The 14,962-nt window shown below is 49.0% G+C and overlaps 1 protein-coding gene and 1 long non-coding RNA gene across 3 annotated transcripts in view; one reads left to right on the top strand and one right to left on the bottom strand.

Annotated features, from left to right (window-relative positions):
* Positions 1-10,968, top strand: part of Rgs10 (regulator of G-protein signaling 10) — a 30,350-nt gene extending 19,382 nt beyond the window's left edge. For both annotated transcript variants that reach the window (XM_005412158.2, XM_013508591.1), the window contains exon 5: positions 10,524-10,968. In XM_005412158.2, the coding sequence (XP_005412215.1) occupies positions 10,524-10,670 (147 nt within the window). In that variant the 3' untranslated portion in view covers positions 10,671-10,968. The remainder of the gene's footprint in view (positions 1-10,523) is intronic.
* The window catches only part of LOC102009994, a 17,013-nt gene continuing 11,401 nt past the window's right edge, over positions 9,351-14,962 (bottom strand). The window contains exon 5 of the long non-coding RNA XR_264922.2: positions 9,351-9,576. This is a non-coding gene — a long non-coding RNA (uncharacterized LOC102009994). The remainder of the gene's footprint in view (positions 9,577-14,962) is intronic.

The following is a 14,962-nucleotide window of genomic DNA, read 5'->3' as shown; positions in this document are numbered from 1 at the left end:
TCTTGCTGAGGGTAGGGGCCGAGAAGTCTGGAAACAAGCACAAGGACCTCAAGTGGCCTAAGAGTGGAGCTGTTTCTATGCAAATATCCAAACACCTCCCCTCCTGCTGGTGGGAACTAAGCTAGTTTATAACAAGGCCTCTGAATCATCATGACAAAGTTGTCATGTGGCAGCATATTCCACTTAAAATGGGAAAAACTAGGTTTGAAAAATGGACCTGTAAGGGATGAACTTTAGCTTTCTGGCCAGTTTTCTTGTGAGGAATACCAGTGTCATTGCCAAAGAGGGTGAATTCTTTTAGACTTAAATTTACAGGTGTGACTATTCATATTATGCTTTGCTTTTATGAAGCGTCATATCCACATTTTAGAAAGGGCACACAGACATGTTTCCTTTTTTTGTTTGTCTTTTTGAGACAGGATCTCGCTATGCAGTTCATGCTGACCTTGAGCTCCTTTTGTAGCCCAGGCTGGCCTTGCACTCGCAACGATCCTCCTGCCTCAGCCTCCCTAGTGCTGGGATCTGAAAAACTACATCTGAAAATGTAAATATATGATATAATGGTGGATGTTTTCCAATTGACACAGTGGCAAGTGGGAATTCCACAAGTTGTGAATCAAATGTGGGTGTTGGAGGAACTGCAGCTCAACACAGACATGGTTCACACTTCTGCTGGGCCTGTCCTTATTGAGGAAGCATAGCCCTTACTTGGCAACACAGGTGGAGACCAGCTTTCAGCTAAACTCATTAAACTTGAGCAGGTCCAAAATCCCTGGAGGGTGCTGGCCCCACTCTCAGGGCTAACCCTTCAATCCTGTGGTTCCAAGTGGGCTGGGACTGCATCCCTAACAGATTTCCAGCAGATGCTGAGCCTGTGGGTCTGAGGCTACAGCTGAGAACAATGGGTTCTGTATGTTGGTTGCCTTTTTTGATCACCTGGTGTGTTCAAGAGCCTGGAGAAACATCCTAGCATCTGAGGCCACACCTTTGTTCATCATCAGATAGAAAACCAATACAACGATAGAAAATGTAAATATATGATATAATGGTGGATGTTTTCCAATTGACACAGTGGCTAGTGGGAATTCCACAAGTTGTGAATCAAATGTGGGTGTTGGAGGAACTGCAGCTCGAATGGGGAATCGTGGAGGTGGTGGTTTGGAGCCAGTGAGAAGATGCTGTTGACACGGATTGTGAAGGGAGAGAGAATGGGTAGTGAAAAGGCAGTTACTGTGACTGTATTCACTTGGGAATAATCACCCCATCCCAGACCTCAGCCTCTATCTCTGCCTCTGTCTTGGGAATTGAACCCCGAGCCTTCAAACTAAGCTGCAGCCCCATACCTTTTATTTGAGACAGGGTGTTGCTGAATCACTGAATTGTCCAGCCTGGGTTTGAACTCATAATCCTCCTGCTTCACCCTTTTCAATCTCTTAAAGGCTCGCTAGGTATACAGTGTAGCCAGAGTTGAGAGCCCCACCCTGCAGGTATTTACAGTAACATTTTTGTTTTTGAGTGACAACTTATATTTGTTTTGTTCTATTGTAGTACTGGAGGTTGAATCCAGGGTCTCATGCAGACCAGGCAACTGCTCTACTACTGACACATACCCCCAGATGCTCCTTTTAAAAAAAATTTGAGGTCTGGTGAGGTGATCCATACCTGTAATCCCATCAGTCAGGAAGTTGAGGCAGGAGGATCACCATGAGTTTGAGGCAAGCCTGAACTACATACTGAGACCCTATCTCAAAAAAAAAATTATTTTGAGACAGGGTCTCTTGGCAAATAACCCAGGCTACCTTGAACTTGTGACTTTCCTGCTACAGCTTCTGAATAGGTGGGATTACAGGTATTTGCCACCATGCCTGGCTGAAAAATTTTAGAAATAACTTTTAACTATCTGAAATACAAAGGTCATACATGCTCAACAAAGAAATGTGAAAACTAAAACATGTTGAGAAGAAAAATCCTCTTGTTTCTATACCTGGAGATAACCACGGAGTAACACGTGGTCTCTAGATTTTCTTTCCTTTTGTGTAGATGTGCAGTGCACACATTTATAACAGATGGGGACTGATGCAGGCCAGTGATGACCATATCATCATCTTGTAGCACAGGAAACCCACAGTGTTGTATGTGGCCCCGCAGCCCCCACATTACTGGACGGCAGCATTGACCTTGAGAGCATTATCATGGCCTGTAGTATCCTTGGGGACTGACCGCAGGCTCCCCCAATGATACCAAACTCCATGTACAGCGGTCCCTTGTACCAAATGGTATTGTATTGACATATACTGTATATATATCCTCTCATATGCATTAAATTGCCCTCAGATCACATATAGTACAAAGGAAACACTGTATAAATCATACAGTTGTATTTTTTAGGGACTAATGACAAGAAAGAAAAGTCTTATGTGTTCAATATGTGTGCAGTTTTGGTTTCTTTTGTTTGTTTGTTTGTTTGTTTGTTTTCCGGTACCGGGAATTGAACTCACGACCTTGTGCTTGCCAGGCAGGCGCTGTGCCACTGAACTAAATCCCCAATCCTATTTCTTGGGATATTTTCAATCCACATTTGGCTGAATCTGTGGATGTGGAGGCTCTGCAGAGGCTGCCTGCGTTTGGAGTGCGAGCTCATTGTACAGAGTCCCAGGGAAGGGCCCCTGGGCTCTGTTTTACTTTGGAAAACTCTGCCTCCGGGGCCTGGCTGGAAACTGTCCAAGTGTGTAGCTGTGCTGTCTGCTGTTCTTCACTCCCAAAAGACACCTGTGAGGGCCCTGATTCCTAAGTTGAAGAGATGAAAGCTGAGGGGAAAGTGACTGGAACCACAGGATTCCACCCAACTTTAAAAACCTCTGAAGCTTCGGCTTTGCTGAGCACCCACTTGGCCTGATTGTGGAATGGCCCGAGCGAGCTGCTTTCTGTGTCCATATTCTGCACCTCTGGCCAGGAGAGCTTCAGGTAGCCCCAGCTCACATCACAGTGTGGCAGGCAGCACTGACTTTAGGGGCACAGCTGGAACCTGAAGGAAGGGCAAATCCTCCCTGAGCCTCAGACGAGATAACCTGACATCCATGGGTCCCATTTAAAGGAGAGCTTCATGGGTTTCCATTCAGGTCTGGTTCACTGTTGGTTTTCACACAGTTCTAACAGGTTCTAGTTCTTCCGTTTAGAGCAAATTTGAATTACCGGTAGAGGTGATGGGTGATGGGTAGCAAGAAGCGACAACTAACAGCCAGGGAGGAGACAGAAAGTGATAGTAAACACAAAACCACAGCACAGTGATCTGGAGCCAGAGCATGTGCCACACACCACGCTGGGGGCATCCCAGTGCTACAGGGCGGTGACACGATCCAGGAGCCTAATACCCCAAACCAACGAACAAAATTTACATTGCTGTCAGTGTAGTATGCGGAGAATGTGCCATACATTTAATAAGCATTTCCTCAAAAGGAACATATTAAGAGAAGTATAGGGGCTTAAAACTGTTACCTGGAAAGTTCATGTAAGAGGAGAGATCCTGTCGGGCATGTGGCGTGTACCTGTAACTCCGGTACTCAGGAGACTGAGGCAGGAGGATTGTTGTGAGTTTGAGGCCAGCCTGGGCTACATAGTGAGTTCAAGGTCCGCCTGAACTACATAGCAAAAAAAAAAGTAGAGATCCTGCATACCAGGAATGGCGTAAGCAGCAAGGAAATCAGTTCCTATCCATCCTTGAAGACAAAGATACTAAGAAGGAAGTACGGTTGCTAAGAGATGGGCCATGGGTGACTAGGAAGAGCTGCTGTGCATCTCCTGGTCAAGGAGGCTCCCTGGAGAGGCCACCAAGGCCTGAAGGACAGGGGGCTGGACAAGAAGACCTGAGAAGCAGAACCTTCCAGGGAAGGTCAAAGGCCCCCAGGCAAGCATCAGCAGAGAGTGTTGCGGGGTCAGTGTGCTCAGTGTCTTAATTACTCTTTCTGGTTGCTGAGACAAAATTCCTGACACCCAAAGTTAAAAGACAAAAGGTTTCTTTTGGCTCCCAGTTTGTAGAGCTTTCAGTCCATAATCAGCTGACTCCAAGGGAAGGTGGCATGGTAGAGGGCATCACAGAGGACACACAATGTACAGTGGGCAGAAGGCAGCAAAAGCAGCAAGTGACAAGCGAAAACAGCAGCCTTCTTTCTGTCCCTCATTCTGTCTGGGTTACTCACCCTTAGGGCAGGCAGCACTCACACCCAGGGAGGGCCTTCCCATTATCCACACCCAGAACTATCCCAGACCAATCAGTGGATTAATTTAGAAATCTCACACCCTTATCCCGTATCACACACTTAATCCCAGCATCACGCACCCTAGATCCAGCCACCTCTGGAAAGTCCCTCCCTGTGACTGCATGAGACTTTGGCAGGACATCCAGACACGAACTGTAACATTGAGCTTAGTGAGTGATATCGCTGGAAGTTGTATCGGGAGAGACCGGCTGGGGTGGGCCCTGGGGCTGTGGTACCAGTTTAACTTCAGGGATTTTGAACAGTGGCTATTTCTAGGGTGGGCCAGTTAGATTAAGAAAATTTGATCCTCTTGAAAGCTGGGCCTCTTGGCTCTGATGTACAGCTCTGGATGTCCTGCACCCACCATCTGGACAAGAGTACAGGTGACTCGGTACAAAACCAGTTCTTTTCTTTTCTTTTTTTTTGGTACTGGGAATCGAACTCAGGACCTTGCACTGCCAGGCAGGTGCTTGTGCCACTGAGCTATATCCCTGGCCCACAGAACCGTTTCTCTTGCTGGAAAGTCACCTGTGAGCCTAGAGGTCCCGACCATGGCTCCTCACTTGTGTTCTGACAGCCAGAATGCCAGCCCTGTGCCCCTCCCCCTCCCCCGGCCCATCACTTCCTAGACGCTGGGCCCAGATTCAGTGTGTCAGGTTGGCACTCAGCACCAGGAAAGGGCCGTGGGGGCTCGTAGTCGAGACCTGCCCCCGTCTGACCCGGGGCGGTCCCTGTTTCTTCGTGTGGCTTCTGTGTCCCCATCAGCAATCTAGGGCTTTCAGCAAGCATCGCTGCTGCTCTGAGCTGTACTGCAAAGCAGTCTACCCCTGTTGATACCTCACTGTCAGGTCACTGGGGTTTGGTTTTGAGTATCATGGACTCCGGGAGAGAGTGGACAGCCTGCCTCTCATGTGCGGCACGGGGAGTGTAGTTCCCCTCTTGCAGTGGGTCTTTCTGACTCCACTTTTGCCCAGCCTCTTTCTAGAGTGCCGATCCCACTCCGGCACATCATCCGTCTCTGCCAGGTCTGTCTGCCAGCCAGCGGTGCGCTCCAGAGTGACCGCCCCTTCCCTGTGACTTACTTGGGTGTGTCAGGGCCAGGGCTGATCTGAGCTGTGTTGTCTTCTCACCTGCTGTATGCCAGCCGCCGTCAGACCTGTGCCCACTCCATTCCTGTTTCAGAAGAGGGAGAGCTTGTCCGCATCTCGGGGTGGGCAGCACCCTGCCTCTGCACGTCTGTGTACCCTCCATGATGCCCCGCTGACTGTCTCCAGGGCTGCAGAGAGAGGGGCATCTTCTTCCTTTCCACTTCCTGCCTGTTCATGTGGCCAGGAAATTGTGTCCGTAGCCTAGGTGGGCGGGACAAAGGATACATTCCAAACCGCTGTTGAGAGATAGCAGTGCTTGCTGCCTGTCTGACCCTCAGCAATTTTCTTGCAAAAACCAAACCAAACACTTGAAACAAATATAAAATCGCACTAACACTGCACTGAAGGATTCTTTTTTTTTTTTTTTCCTTCTCTCCTTGTGCATGTTGTAATAACCTGGTGGGCTATTTTGAAAAGAAAGGAGATACATGTTTTGTTTAGATCTTCTAAGGTATTTGTCTTCTGAGAGGTGTTAAGATATTGATTAAGTTTGAAATGCAATGAATCGAGGCCGTGATGAAATGTTAAGCAATTTGTTCTCTCTGTGGATCTGTGTGCTTCTGTGGTGGAGCCCTTTCCTGGCTCGTCCCATGTGAACTGTCCAAGGTTGGAGCGCTGCATGGCTAGTCATCCTTGCTGAAAGGTGAATCCTGATCTCAGTTGCTGCACCCCTGGGCTTTGCAGCAGGCGTATAATGACCTGTGTTGGAAGATTGATGCGGAGTCCTGCACGCACCCTTTCATTTTCCTCTTAGTCCTACGTCTGTCAGCCTTCAGGACCGGACCCCAAGGCAGTGGTGCTCAACAGTTTACAGTGCAGACATTCGGCTCACAGATGTGCTGGCTGCCAAAACTCGGGACCTTGCTAAGCCGCAGCTGTCTTGGCCAAAATATAAAGACACAGACTGCAACTCAGCCGCCAGCTGGAGTTTTCTGCCTCATCAGCTGCCTGTCACAGACCATTTGCCTGCTTAGGCTCCACTCCAATGCCTTCTGCCCACCTTGAGCCTCCTCCTCACCCCAGATTTGTCCCTACTTTCTTTTGTTCTTCCCTGCAGACAACCCAAAGATTCTGAGCAGGTGGCACTCACGGTCCTTCTGGGTGAGGCCAAGTCTCCCCATAAGAGAATCCTGGCTTAGTAACTCATTTTCTGTGCCTGAGTAGGAGTAAATTCAAATCAGTAACTAGTTCTAGTTTCCTAGGACTGTGATAACTGACCACCACAACCTGAGTGGCTCAAGCCAGCAGAAACTTCTCTTGAAAGTTAGGACCCTTGAAATCCGGAGTCAAGTTGTCACAGGGCTGTGCTCCTTCTGAAGACTTAGAGAGGTGCCTTCTTTGTCTCCCCCAGCTTCCAGGTTGCTGGTGGCTGCTGGCTGTCTTGGCTGTTCCTGGCTTGTAGCGGTGTCACTGCAATCTCTGCCTCTGTCTGCATCTGGCCAGTGTGTCTCTCTGTGTCCTGTTGTCTTCCAAAAAAGACGCTACTCCTTGGGTTGGGGCCACCCTGGATGCAGGATAATTTCATTTTGACACCCTTAACTAACCTTATTTCCAAATACAATCACATTCTGAGGTTCCAGGTAGACATCATTTGGCGGAGGGGAGGGGCAGACACTATTCAACCCACTACTGACCTATAGGGAGACTTACTTCCTTTCTATACACACAGACACAACCTTTTTTGGGGACCATTGTTTTTAGAGTTAGTGCACTTTTTATATGTAGTATTTAATCATTTAACATGCACAAAAGTTTTCTGGACTCAGCTCTCAACCTCATCTGTGATGACTACACATTGTTCTGCCACACGAGCAGCAGTATGGCCTAGTGGTTAGGAGTGGGGGCTCGAGAGTCAGCCTGCCAGGGTTGACATCCCATCGCCCCTTGCTCACAACTATGGGCTGAGTTTTTCCCTCTCCACCATGTAGTTTATATATTGAAGTCCTAAAGCCAAGTACTTAAGAATATGACCGTGGGAGCTGGGGATATAGCTCAGCAGTACAGTGCCTGCCTGGTTGACGCAGGGTCCTGAGTTTGATTCCTTGAACCAAAAAATCAGAATGTGACTGTGTTCGGAGGTATGTTTTTAAAGTTAAGTGAGATTATCGGGGTGGGCCCTAATCCAGTTTGACTGGTATCCGTGTGAGAAAAAGAGGTTAAGGTTGGGCATGGTGATGAACACCTGTAATCCCAGCACTCAGGAAGCCGAGACAGGCCATGAGTTCAAGGGCAGCCTGGACTACACAGTGAGACCCTATCTCAAAAAAAAAAAAAAAAAGAGATTAAGGTACAGACACGCACAGGGGAGTGACCACATGAGGACACAAGGGGAGGATGGCCATTGGCAAACCAGGGGGAGAGGCTCAGAAGAAATCGACTCACTGGCACCTTAATCTTGACTTCTAGTCTCCACAGCAGTGAGGAAGTTTGTATCTGTGGCACTAGTTATGGAAGCTAGAGCTGATCGGTGCACACCATCAAGCAAAGCCCCAAGCTCTGAGCCCCAAGCCCCCATTCCCCACCCCTGTAAAGTCAGGGCCCTTAAGGACATCGTGGGGTTACATGAGGGAATGCTGCAACTGTGGCTGGTGCAGCTCAGTCCCAGCCTGGGTCATTTTCCCAGCCTCTGCTGCGCACGCTGGGTGGTTTCCGGTCACTCGCTGGGCAGCATTTATTTGACCCCTCGTGGCCATTTGCCCTAAGGTAAGCCAGGCAATTGTGGGTAGCTGGGTACATTGCTTTAGAGAGATTTTCAGAGCATTCTGCTCTGCAGTGGGACTTCCTGCTGGTACATGCTCCCAGCCAGTGCCCGAGAGGCCCTCAGCAGCTGGCAGTGGGCAGCTGGTCTCTGGACCCTGTGTAGAGCTATTGAGCTGCTCACAGCCCAGAAGCTGAGGCTTGTGGGAACCACATCCTTTCCTTTTTCAAGTCTTTCTGGGCTTGGTGACCACAGCTGCCTCTGCTGACTCTGTAGTACCCCAGGTGGTGAGGTTGGAGGCCCCCGCCTAGGCTTCTGCCTCCCAGGATATTTCACACCTGCCCTGGCAGGGAGTAGCCCTTGTTAAACAGTTTGTAGCCCCCTCCCACTGAGCTGGCACTGATGGAGTGGAGGGAGGAGCCTGCAGCCTCTTGGGATCTCTTGGCAACCCCGTACGGGCCTGAGCACCACTCTCAGCCTAAGCAGCCTCCACCCTCCCTGCCTCCTCTGGCCCTGGGTGCCTCCAGCACAGTCCTTCTCTTCTGTCCTTTGAAGTCTGAGCTTCAGAGTCACTGCAGGCAAACAGGATGTTCCTCTCCCACACACAGAGACTGCAGATGAGATGCCAGATGCGGGTCGCACCGCATCCTGCTCCTGATCGGTGGGTCCCCTTTGCTGTGGACTTCAGGGAGGGGGTGGAGGTACAGGCTGTGTGCCAGGTGGGGCCTCGTGAAGCTGGTTCCATGTGTCACACTTTGCGTGCGTGCTCTGGACTTTGAACTTAGTGGGCATTTAAAAGTTCCCTCTGCGAGCCCTCGCCTGGAAGGGCTGAATGGTGCAGGTGCCGAGGGATGGGGATGCATGCTGTGGGTGGTTGGCTGCCAGAGGGTAATGGTGTTCCTTATCTCCTGCCTCATTCCTGGCCGTGGCCTTTGTATTTTTGTTTAAATATATAATTTCTCCAAACCTCAGCACATTATAATCACACCTAGGATTACAAGATTGCTGCAAAATATGTAACTGCTCAAGAGAGCTCGGGCAGGTCTGGAAGGGCACCAGGGAAAAGGCAGGCACTAATAAACACCGACATCTTAAAGCTCTCCTGAGTCTGGGCTGCTTAGGGCGAAATGACTTAGAGTTTGGTTCTCTTAAAGTTGCAGCTGTCTTGGGAAAATGAAGGTGTAAAGGGCAAGAGTTCCAGTTCTTTCCTGAGGCTCTTCCCATCCCCCAAGCAGATGTTCTGAGGCCTTAGGATCCATCAGCTGTTTAATTTACAAAATAGTTTGTGTGTGTGCTAGAAGAGGATGGGCTTAAAAGATGTCAGGATTTTACCACCCACTTGACGATGCCGGCTGGCAGTGAGCCGTGTTCTGGGCACCTCTGGCACTTTCCACCCGGCTGAGCCTGTGTGGGTGCTGCGAGGGGCGGCATCTGGGTTCCTGCGTGGCTGTTCGCCTGCAGAATGTCCTGAAAGCTGGAGAGTCAGAGAGAGGGATGGGAGGTGAGGAATTTCTCAAAAAGAGATTATTTCCCCCCATAGCAGGGAAATGCATTCCTTTTTGCTTTTTTTTTTTTTTTTTTTTTTCCCCTACTCATGCTGTAGGGTGAGTCAGGGAAGAGGATGGTGGCACAGGGTTGGGTGGGATGCTGGAGTTGGGGACCAGGGCTCACAAGGAAGCCCAGTGCAGTCAGAGGAGGCTCTGCGCTGCCCTCCAATCCTGAGGCCTTACGCATGGTCAGGGGCTTCCTCAGCCACCAGTACAACCTAGAGTCTTTCTTCTTAGAGACACTCCTCGCTGTCCGGGTGAGCAGAGGTTTGCATTCTGCTGCCAGCTGATGTTCTCTCTAACCGAGACGGGTCCCCACAGCCTCTCCTTGCTGAGACCCTAGGGTGACCCCCCCACTCCCTCCGCTGAATAGCCGCTTTTGTTTCTTGCCTGATCATCAGTTCATTTGAGATCTCGACTGCCAGACTTACTGGGAGTCTTAATAAGATTGAGGTCATCTGATGACAAAAAGTGACCTTTTTAACCCCATGCCTCTGAAGGTAAATGGTTTCTGTGTTGCTGCTCCAGCTCTTAGAGAATCACATAATCTATCCAAACACAGCAGAGATTTTCTTGATACAAGGGTATGAGTCAGTGCAGTGCTGCTCAAATCTATACCTCTGTGGAAAATAAAGATATATTTGTTTGTATGACAGGCTAAGCTATATATTTCATTGAGATAATTATTATATAGTGACAGAAGCATTTGGGAAATCTGCCTTGTCTAGAGCATGCTTTACTTTAGCTTTCTTTGTGTGTTTTTATACATTGTTTGTATTCTTTGGCACATGATAGGTATTTAATAAATACTTGAAAGGATGATTCATGATCTGAACTAGCTGTAGCCTTCAGATTCTTTTCCTTTCCTCCTTAGATCTTCAATCTCATGAAGTATGACAGCTACAGCCGCTTCTTAAAGTCTGACTTGTTTTTAAAACACAAGCGAACTGAGGAGGAGGAGGAAGATCAACCTGATGCTCAAACTTCAGCTAAACGAGCTTCCAGAATTTATAACACATGATCCCCGAAAAGCCAGGACTGCTGCCTTCACAGAGCAGAGGGACTTATTCTCAGGACTGTGCAGGGTTGTCATTGCTTTGTAATGTGCAAAGATGGAAATGTACAAAACCCCTTAGTGGGTATGTGTATCTTATTAACTGCTTGGCCAGTAAGTTTTGCATGATGACTAATCTTACATAAAAAAATAGCTTTGAGTTTTCAGTTCACAAAACAGAGATTTCTTCAACATTGGACATTGGGAGCATTTTACAGCTTGATTAAACTTTATGTGAGGCCACAGGGTGAAGCCTACAGCCACATACCCCTTCTAAGTCTTGGCTCTGGCTCTCCGGTGAGGGTGTGTGTGTGTGTGTCCCCAAACTCCTTTGGCAAACTAACTCAAGTGCGAGTTGACCTGACAAACTGTAGGACAGTCGCCTTTTGGCTTAATTACTCATCAAGAGCAAGTTCAGTGCTGGAAAAAGAAAATGAATCACTGACAGCTACTAAAGATTTGGGATGTTGAAGTGTGAGGATCACCAAAGGGTTATTACTCTGTGTGTGTGTGTGTGTGTGTGTGCGCGCGCACGCGTCTGTGTGTGCTGGTCCTAGTTCTTCCACAACCATGACATTTCATGCAACACAATTGAGTAGCTGATCTTGACAGAAACAAGATCTCAGCTAAGAAGGGAAAAAGACAATGGGGTCTGGTTCAGGGTGTCCAAGGCAGCTCCAGGTGGCATCACAGGGGACTATAGTGCAAGGTGTGTGCTGAAGATGGGGTGTTTCAAGCATCCCGCCGTCTGGGGGCGACCCTTTCTCCTTGCTCCCGGAGAGGCTGCCAGTGGAGCATGCTTGGCCCGGTGGTCCCAGTCAGACCAGGTAACTCCTCTTTTAAAGTAAAGCTCACCAGGGGCCTCGGGCAGGCTCAGCTCCCTTCAACTGCTGTCCCCGCCATCCATAGATCTGGTTGCTGCTGACTTTCTGAGCATGTTTGCTAAGCCTTAAGCTGTGATTTATGCAAACAAAGAACAAGCCCCTGTTGCTTGTACGCTCTCCAGACCCAGGCTTCCCCATTTGCAAAACTCCCTGATGTTGAAGTGACTCTGTAATTTATCAATCAAACCAGGATGCTTTCAAGAGCAAAGGGGAAGGTCGGGTGTGGTGGCGCATGCCTGTAATCATAGCACTGAGGAGGCTGAGGCAGGAGGATTGTTGTGAGTTTGAGGCCAGCCTGGGCTACATAGTAAGTCCCTATCTCAAAAAAACAGAGGGACACACACACACACACACACACACACACACACACACACACATACACAGCAGTTTTAATGATATTGGGATAATATTTATTATAAGCCATTAACTGGTTCTGTTTTGGATAAACCAGTTTGCTTAGTCACTCTATTCATGATCTCCTATGAGACCTCTTGGGAGTCCCCCATATTTCCTAGCCTGATTGTCCATTTGCTGTGCTCCAGTGCTGCCTGCTCTTTCATCCTGGGCCTGGAGATGGGACGGCCTTGGGTGAGCCATTCACTGCTGCAAACCTAGTAGCCAACAGAGCAGCCATCAGGAACAGCAAACACAGGCGTTCTCTGCTCTCCTCAGGTGCTTCCCAGCCAGGCCTTCCCCATCTGTCTTCTCCATGCCAATCCCTCGGGCCTGGGAGTGAGACAGTGACGTTGAGAAGGACACCGCAGGGCCCTGTGAGCCGAGAAATACAGTCCTTGGCCAGCAGAGGAGATTGATGCATTTTAAAGAGTAAAAGTGAAAAGCAGCATGGCCTTCCAGCTCAGCTGTCACTGGATTGGCTGGAAGCATGCAGGGATGTGGCTGCAGGGATTTGTGGGCAGGGTGCTGGCTCCCCTTGGAGAGTCTGACCTGGGCAGAGACTGAGGGAGCTGGAGGCTTCCCTCTGACTTTGCCCCTTTCAGAGGCCTTTTCAGGTAACAATCTCTCTCTCTTTTTTTTTAAGACAGGGGCTTGTTATGTGGTTCAGGCTGGCCTTGAGCTCACTCTGTAGCCCAGGCGGATCTCAAACTTGCAATGATCCTCCGACCTCAGCCTCTTTGAGTGCTGGGATTACAGATGTGCGCCACCACACCCAGCTAACAATCTCCTTATAAGGCCCCAAATGAAGGAACTAGCATTAGAAGGGTGTCTACCAGAAGACGACACCCCTGCCCTCCTTGCTCTTTCTGACCACCTGCGTCCGTACCACCTGTAGCGCTGAGGCATATACACAATTCAGTTCTCTGAAGCAGCTGCAAAAGTGAGACTGAAATGTAGGGGATCACGCAGCCAAATAAATGCTCCTATCCAGTCCTTTACTTACATCTGTTTGTCTGTCTATCCATCTGTTCACGTATGCATCCATCCACCCACTAATTAGAATTTAAATTCTGCCTGCAGTGTGCTAGGAATTGTGCGAGGTGCCAGGATTCAATGTGTGTGTGTGTGTGTGTGTGTGTGTGTGTAAAACAGTCATGATGATTCATGCTCCAGTGGAATTTATAGGTGTCTTAAAATTGTAGGTCTTATTTAAGTCTAGCATGACCAACAGGTCAGGGATAATTCCACTGCACGGAGAGAAAGGGACGCACTGTGCTATGCGAGGCCATGTGGGAATGTACAGGAGGCAGAACACGGGGGAAATGTGGGTAGCAGCTTTTATTGTGATTTCCTTGGGAAAGGCAAGTGACGTCAGCAGGCTGAGGAGTAGTTAGTTTGCAGGATTTTATTGGACTCTGGGGTATAAAGACTCTCCAGTTGTGCGTGACCTGGGCCAAGGGTGATGAGGCCAGGCACATAGTGGCTCCGAGGGTGAGAGTCTGGTAAAGGAGGCATGCAAGGCTTATTTGCTCTGGTTTGCACACAAAGGGCACACTCCAGGTGTTTGCCATCTAGGAATGAGCCAGCCTGGAGAGGGCAGCCCCTCCAGGGTCAGCAAGGCTCCAGTTGTGCAAGCATCAGAGTAAAAAGGCATGCATACAATGCTAGGCAAGTGCTCTACCACAGAGCCACAGCCCCAGCCCGGGCACAAGTGTTTTAAATCTTGCAAGGCAAATGCCTTAAGCGGAGTGTCATCTCTCTTTGGCTGTCTCTGACTGCCAATTACAACTGCTGCCCCCTTCAGCCTGAAGTAATCAGAACGGTCATCACCCCTCACCCCTCATGGCAGTCTGGGATGCCTCTTCAGAGGGGGGAATACTATAGACAGCTAAGTTAGGTACAAATATTATAGGTAATCAGGGAATACTGGGCCCTCCAGAGAGTCAAGACAAGAGGTAAAAACACTACATCTGTGGCCTGAGATGCATCACGTGGGGGCCAGACCTCATGATAACAAAAGGACCAGGCCCACATACTCCCCAAGGGATAAGGGAGGACTCCTGGTCTAATAAAATCTAGACAGGCATCGCTCACCTCCGTGGGCAACCAAGACCCCCACATCCATCACCTTACCTGAAAAGTTCTTTGTTCTCTCCACGCCCACTTGCTACGAGACTTGCTTTCCCATTAGATCAATATTATGTGGGTGGCTCTACTTATACTATTATTGGTTGAACACAGCTGTAACCCATTGTACCCATGTGGCTGAGCTCCATAAAACTTTCCCTGAAAAGTGGAGTCCTTGGGTAACCCACTTTCTGAGTTTCCCCTTCTGCCCTCTGAGGCAGGAGCTTTCTATCCATCAATAAATATTTCCTACTCTTAACCTCCGTTGTTCCTAGAATTCATTCTTCAGTTTTAGAGAGCATGAACTTGGTGTATCCGACATCTAATGGATTGGGGGATATAGTATTTCCCTTATATCATATTTCGAAGTTCTTATATCATCCCTGATTGGCTGCAGGCCCCTCCATTCCCTATTACAGCGGGCCTCTCCCATGTTGATGTTATCTGATAGAAGGTAGTTTGCACCCTGATCTCCTCTTCCCATCTGCAGAGAGCGCAGCTGGGTGACCCGCTCCTCTCACTGCAGTCACTCACTGTCAGTCCTGATCTGCGCTGCTGTCCTGCTCGGCTTCCTGAGAAGAAGCTGTGGTCTCTTCCCTCCCCATGGTCCTGGCCCATCCTGCCTTCTCCGTGGCAGAATTCTCCTCTGAAGTGTAAAGGAATCGCTCACACTGGAGCACCTTTCCAGGTCCTTCATTCCCTTTGTCTCATATACGAAGACATTTTAGATGAGAACATCTAAGAACACCAAAATGAATGGTGTGTACAAGCACACGCTGGTGGGTGCAGAGTTAGGCTGAAGTCCAGTCTGTCTCCTGAGTCAGCTCCCTTTTTGTCCTTTTACTGCCCGAT

Source organism: Chinchilla lanigera, unplaced genomic scaffold (genome assembly GCF_000276665.1).
Source record: "Chinchilla lanigera isolate Chin_1 unplaced genomic scaffold, ChiLan1.0 scaffold00150, whole genome shotgun sequence".
NCBI classification, from domain to species: domain Eukaryota; kingdom Metazoa; phylum Chordata; class Mammalia; order Rodentia; family Chinchillidae; genus Chinchilla; species Chinchilla lanigera.
Note: the sequence above shows the minus strand (reverse complement) of the source record. Positions and strands in the feature narration are given on the sequence as shown.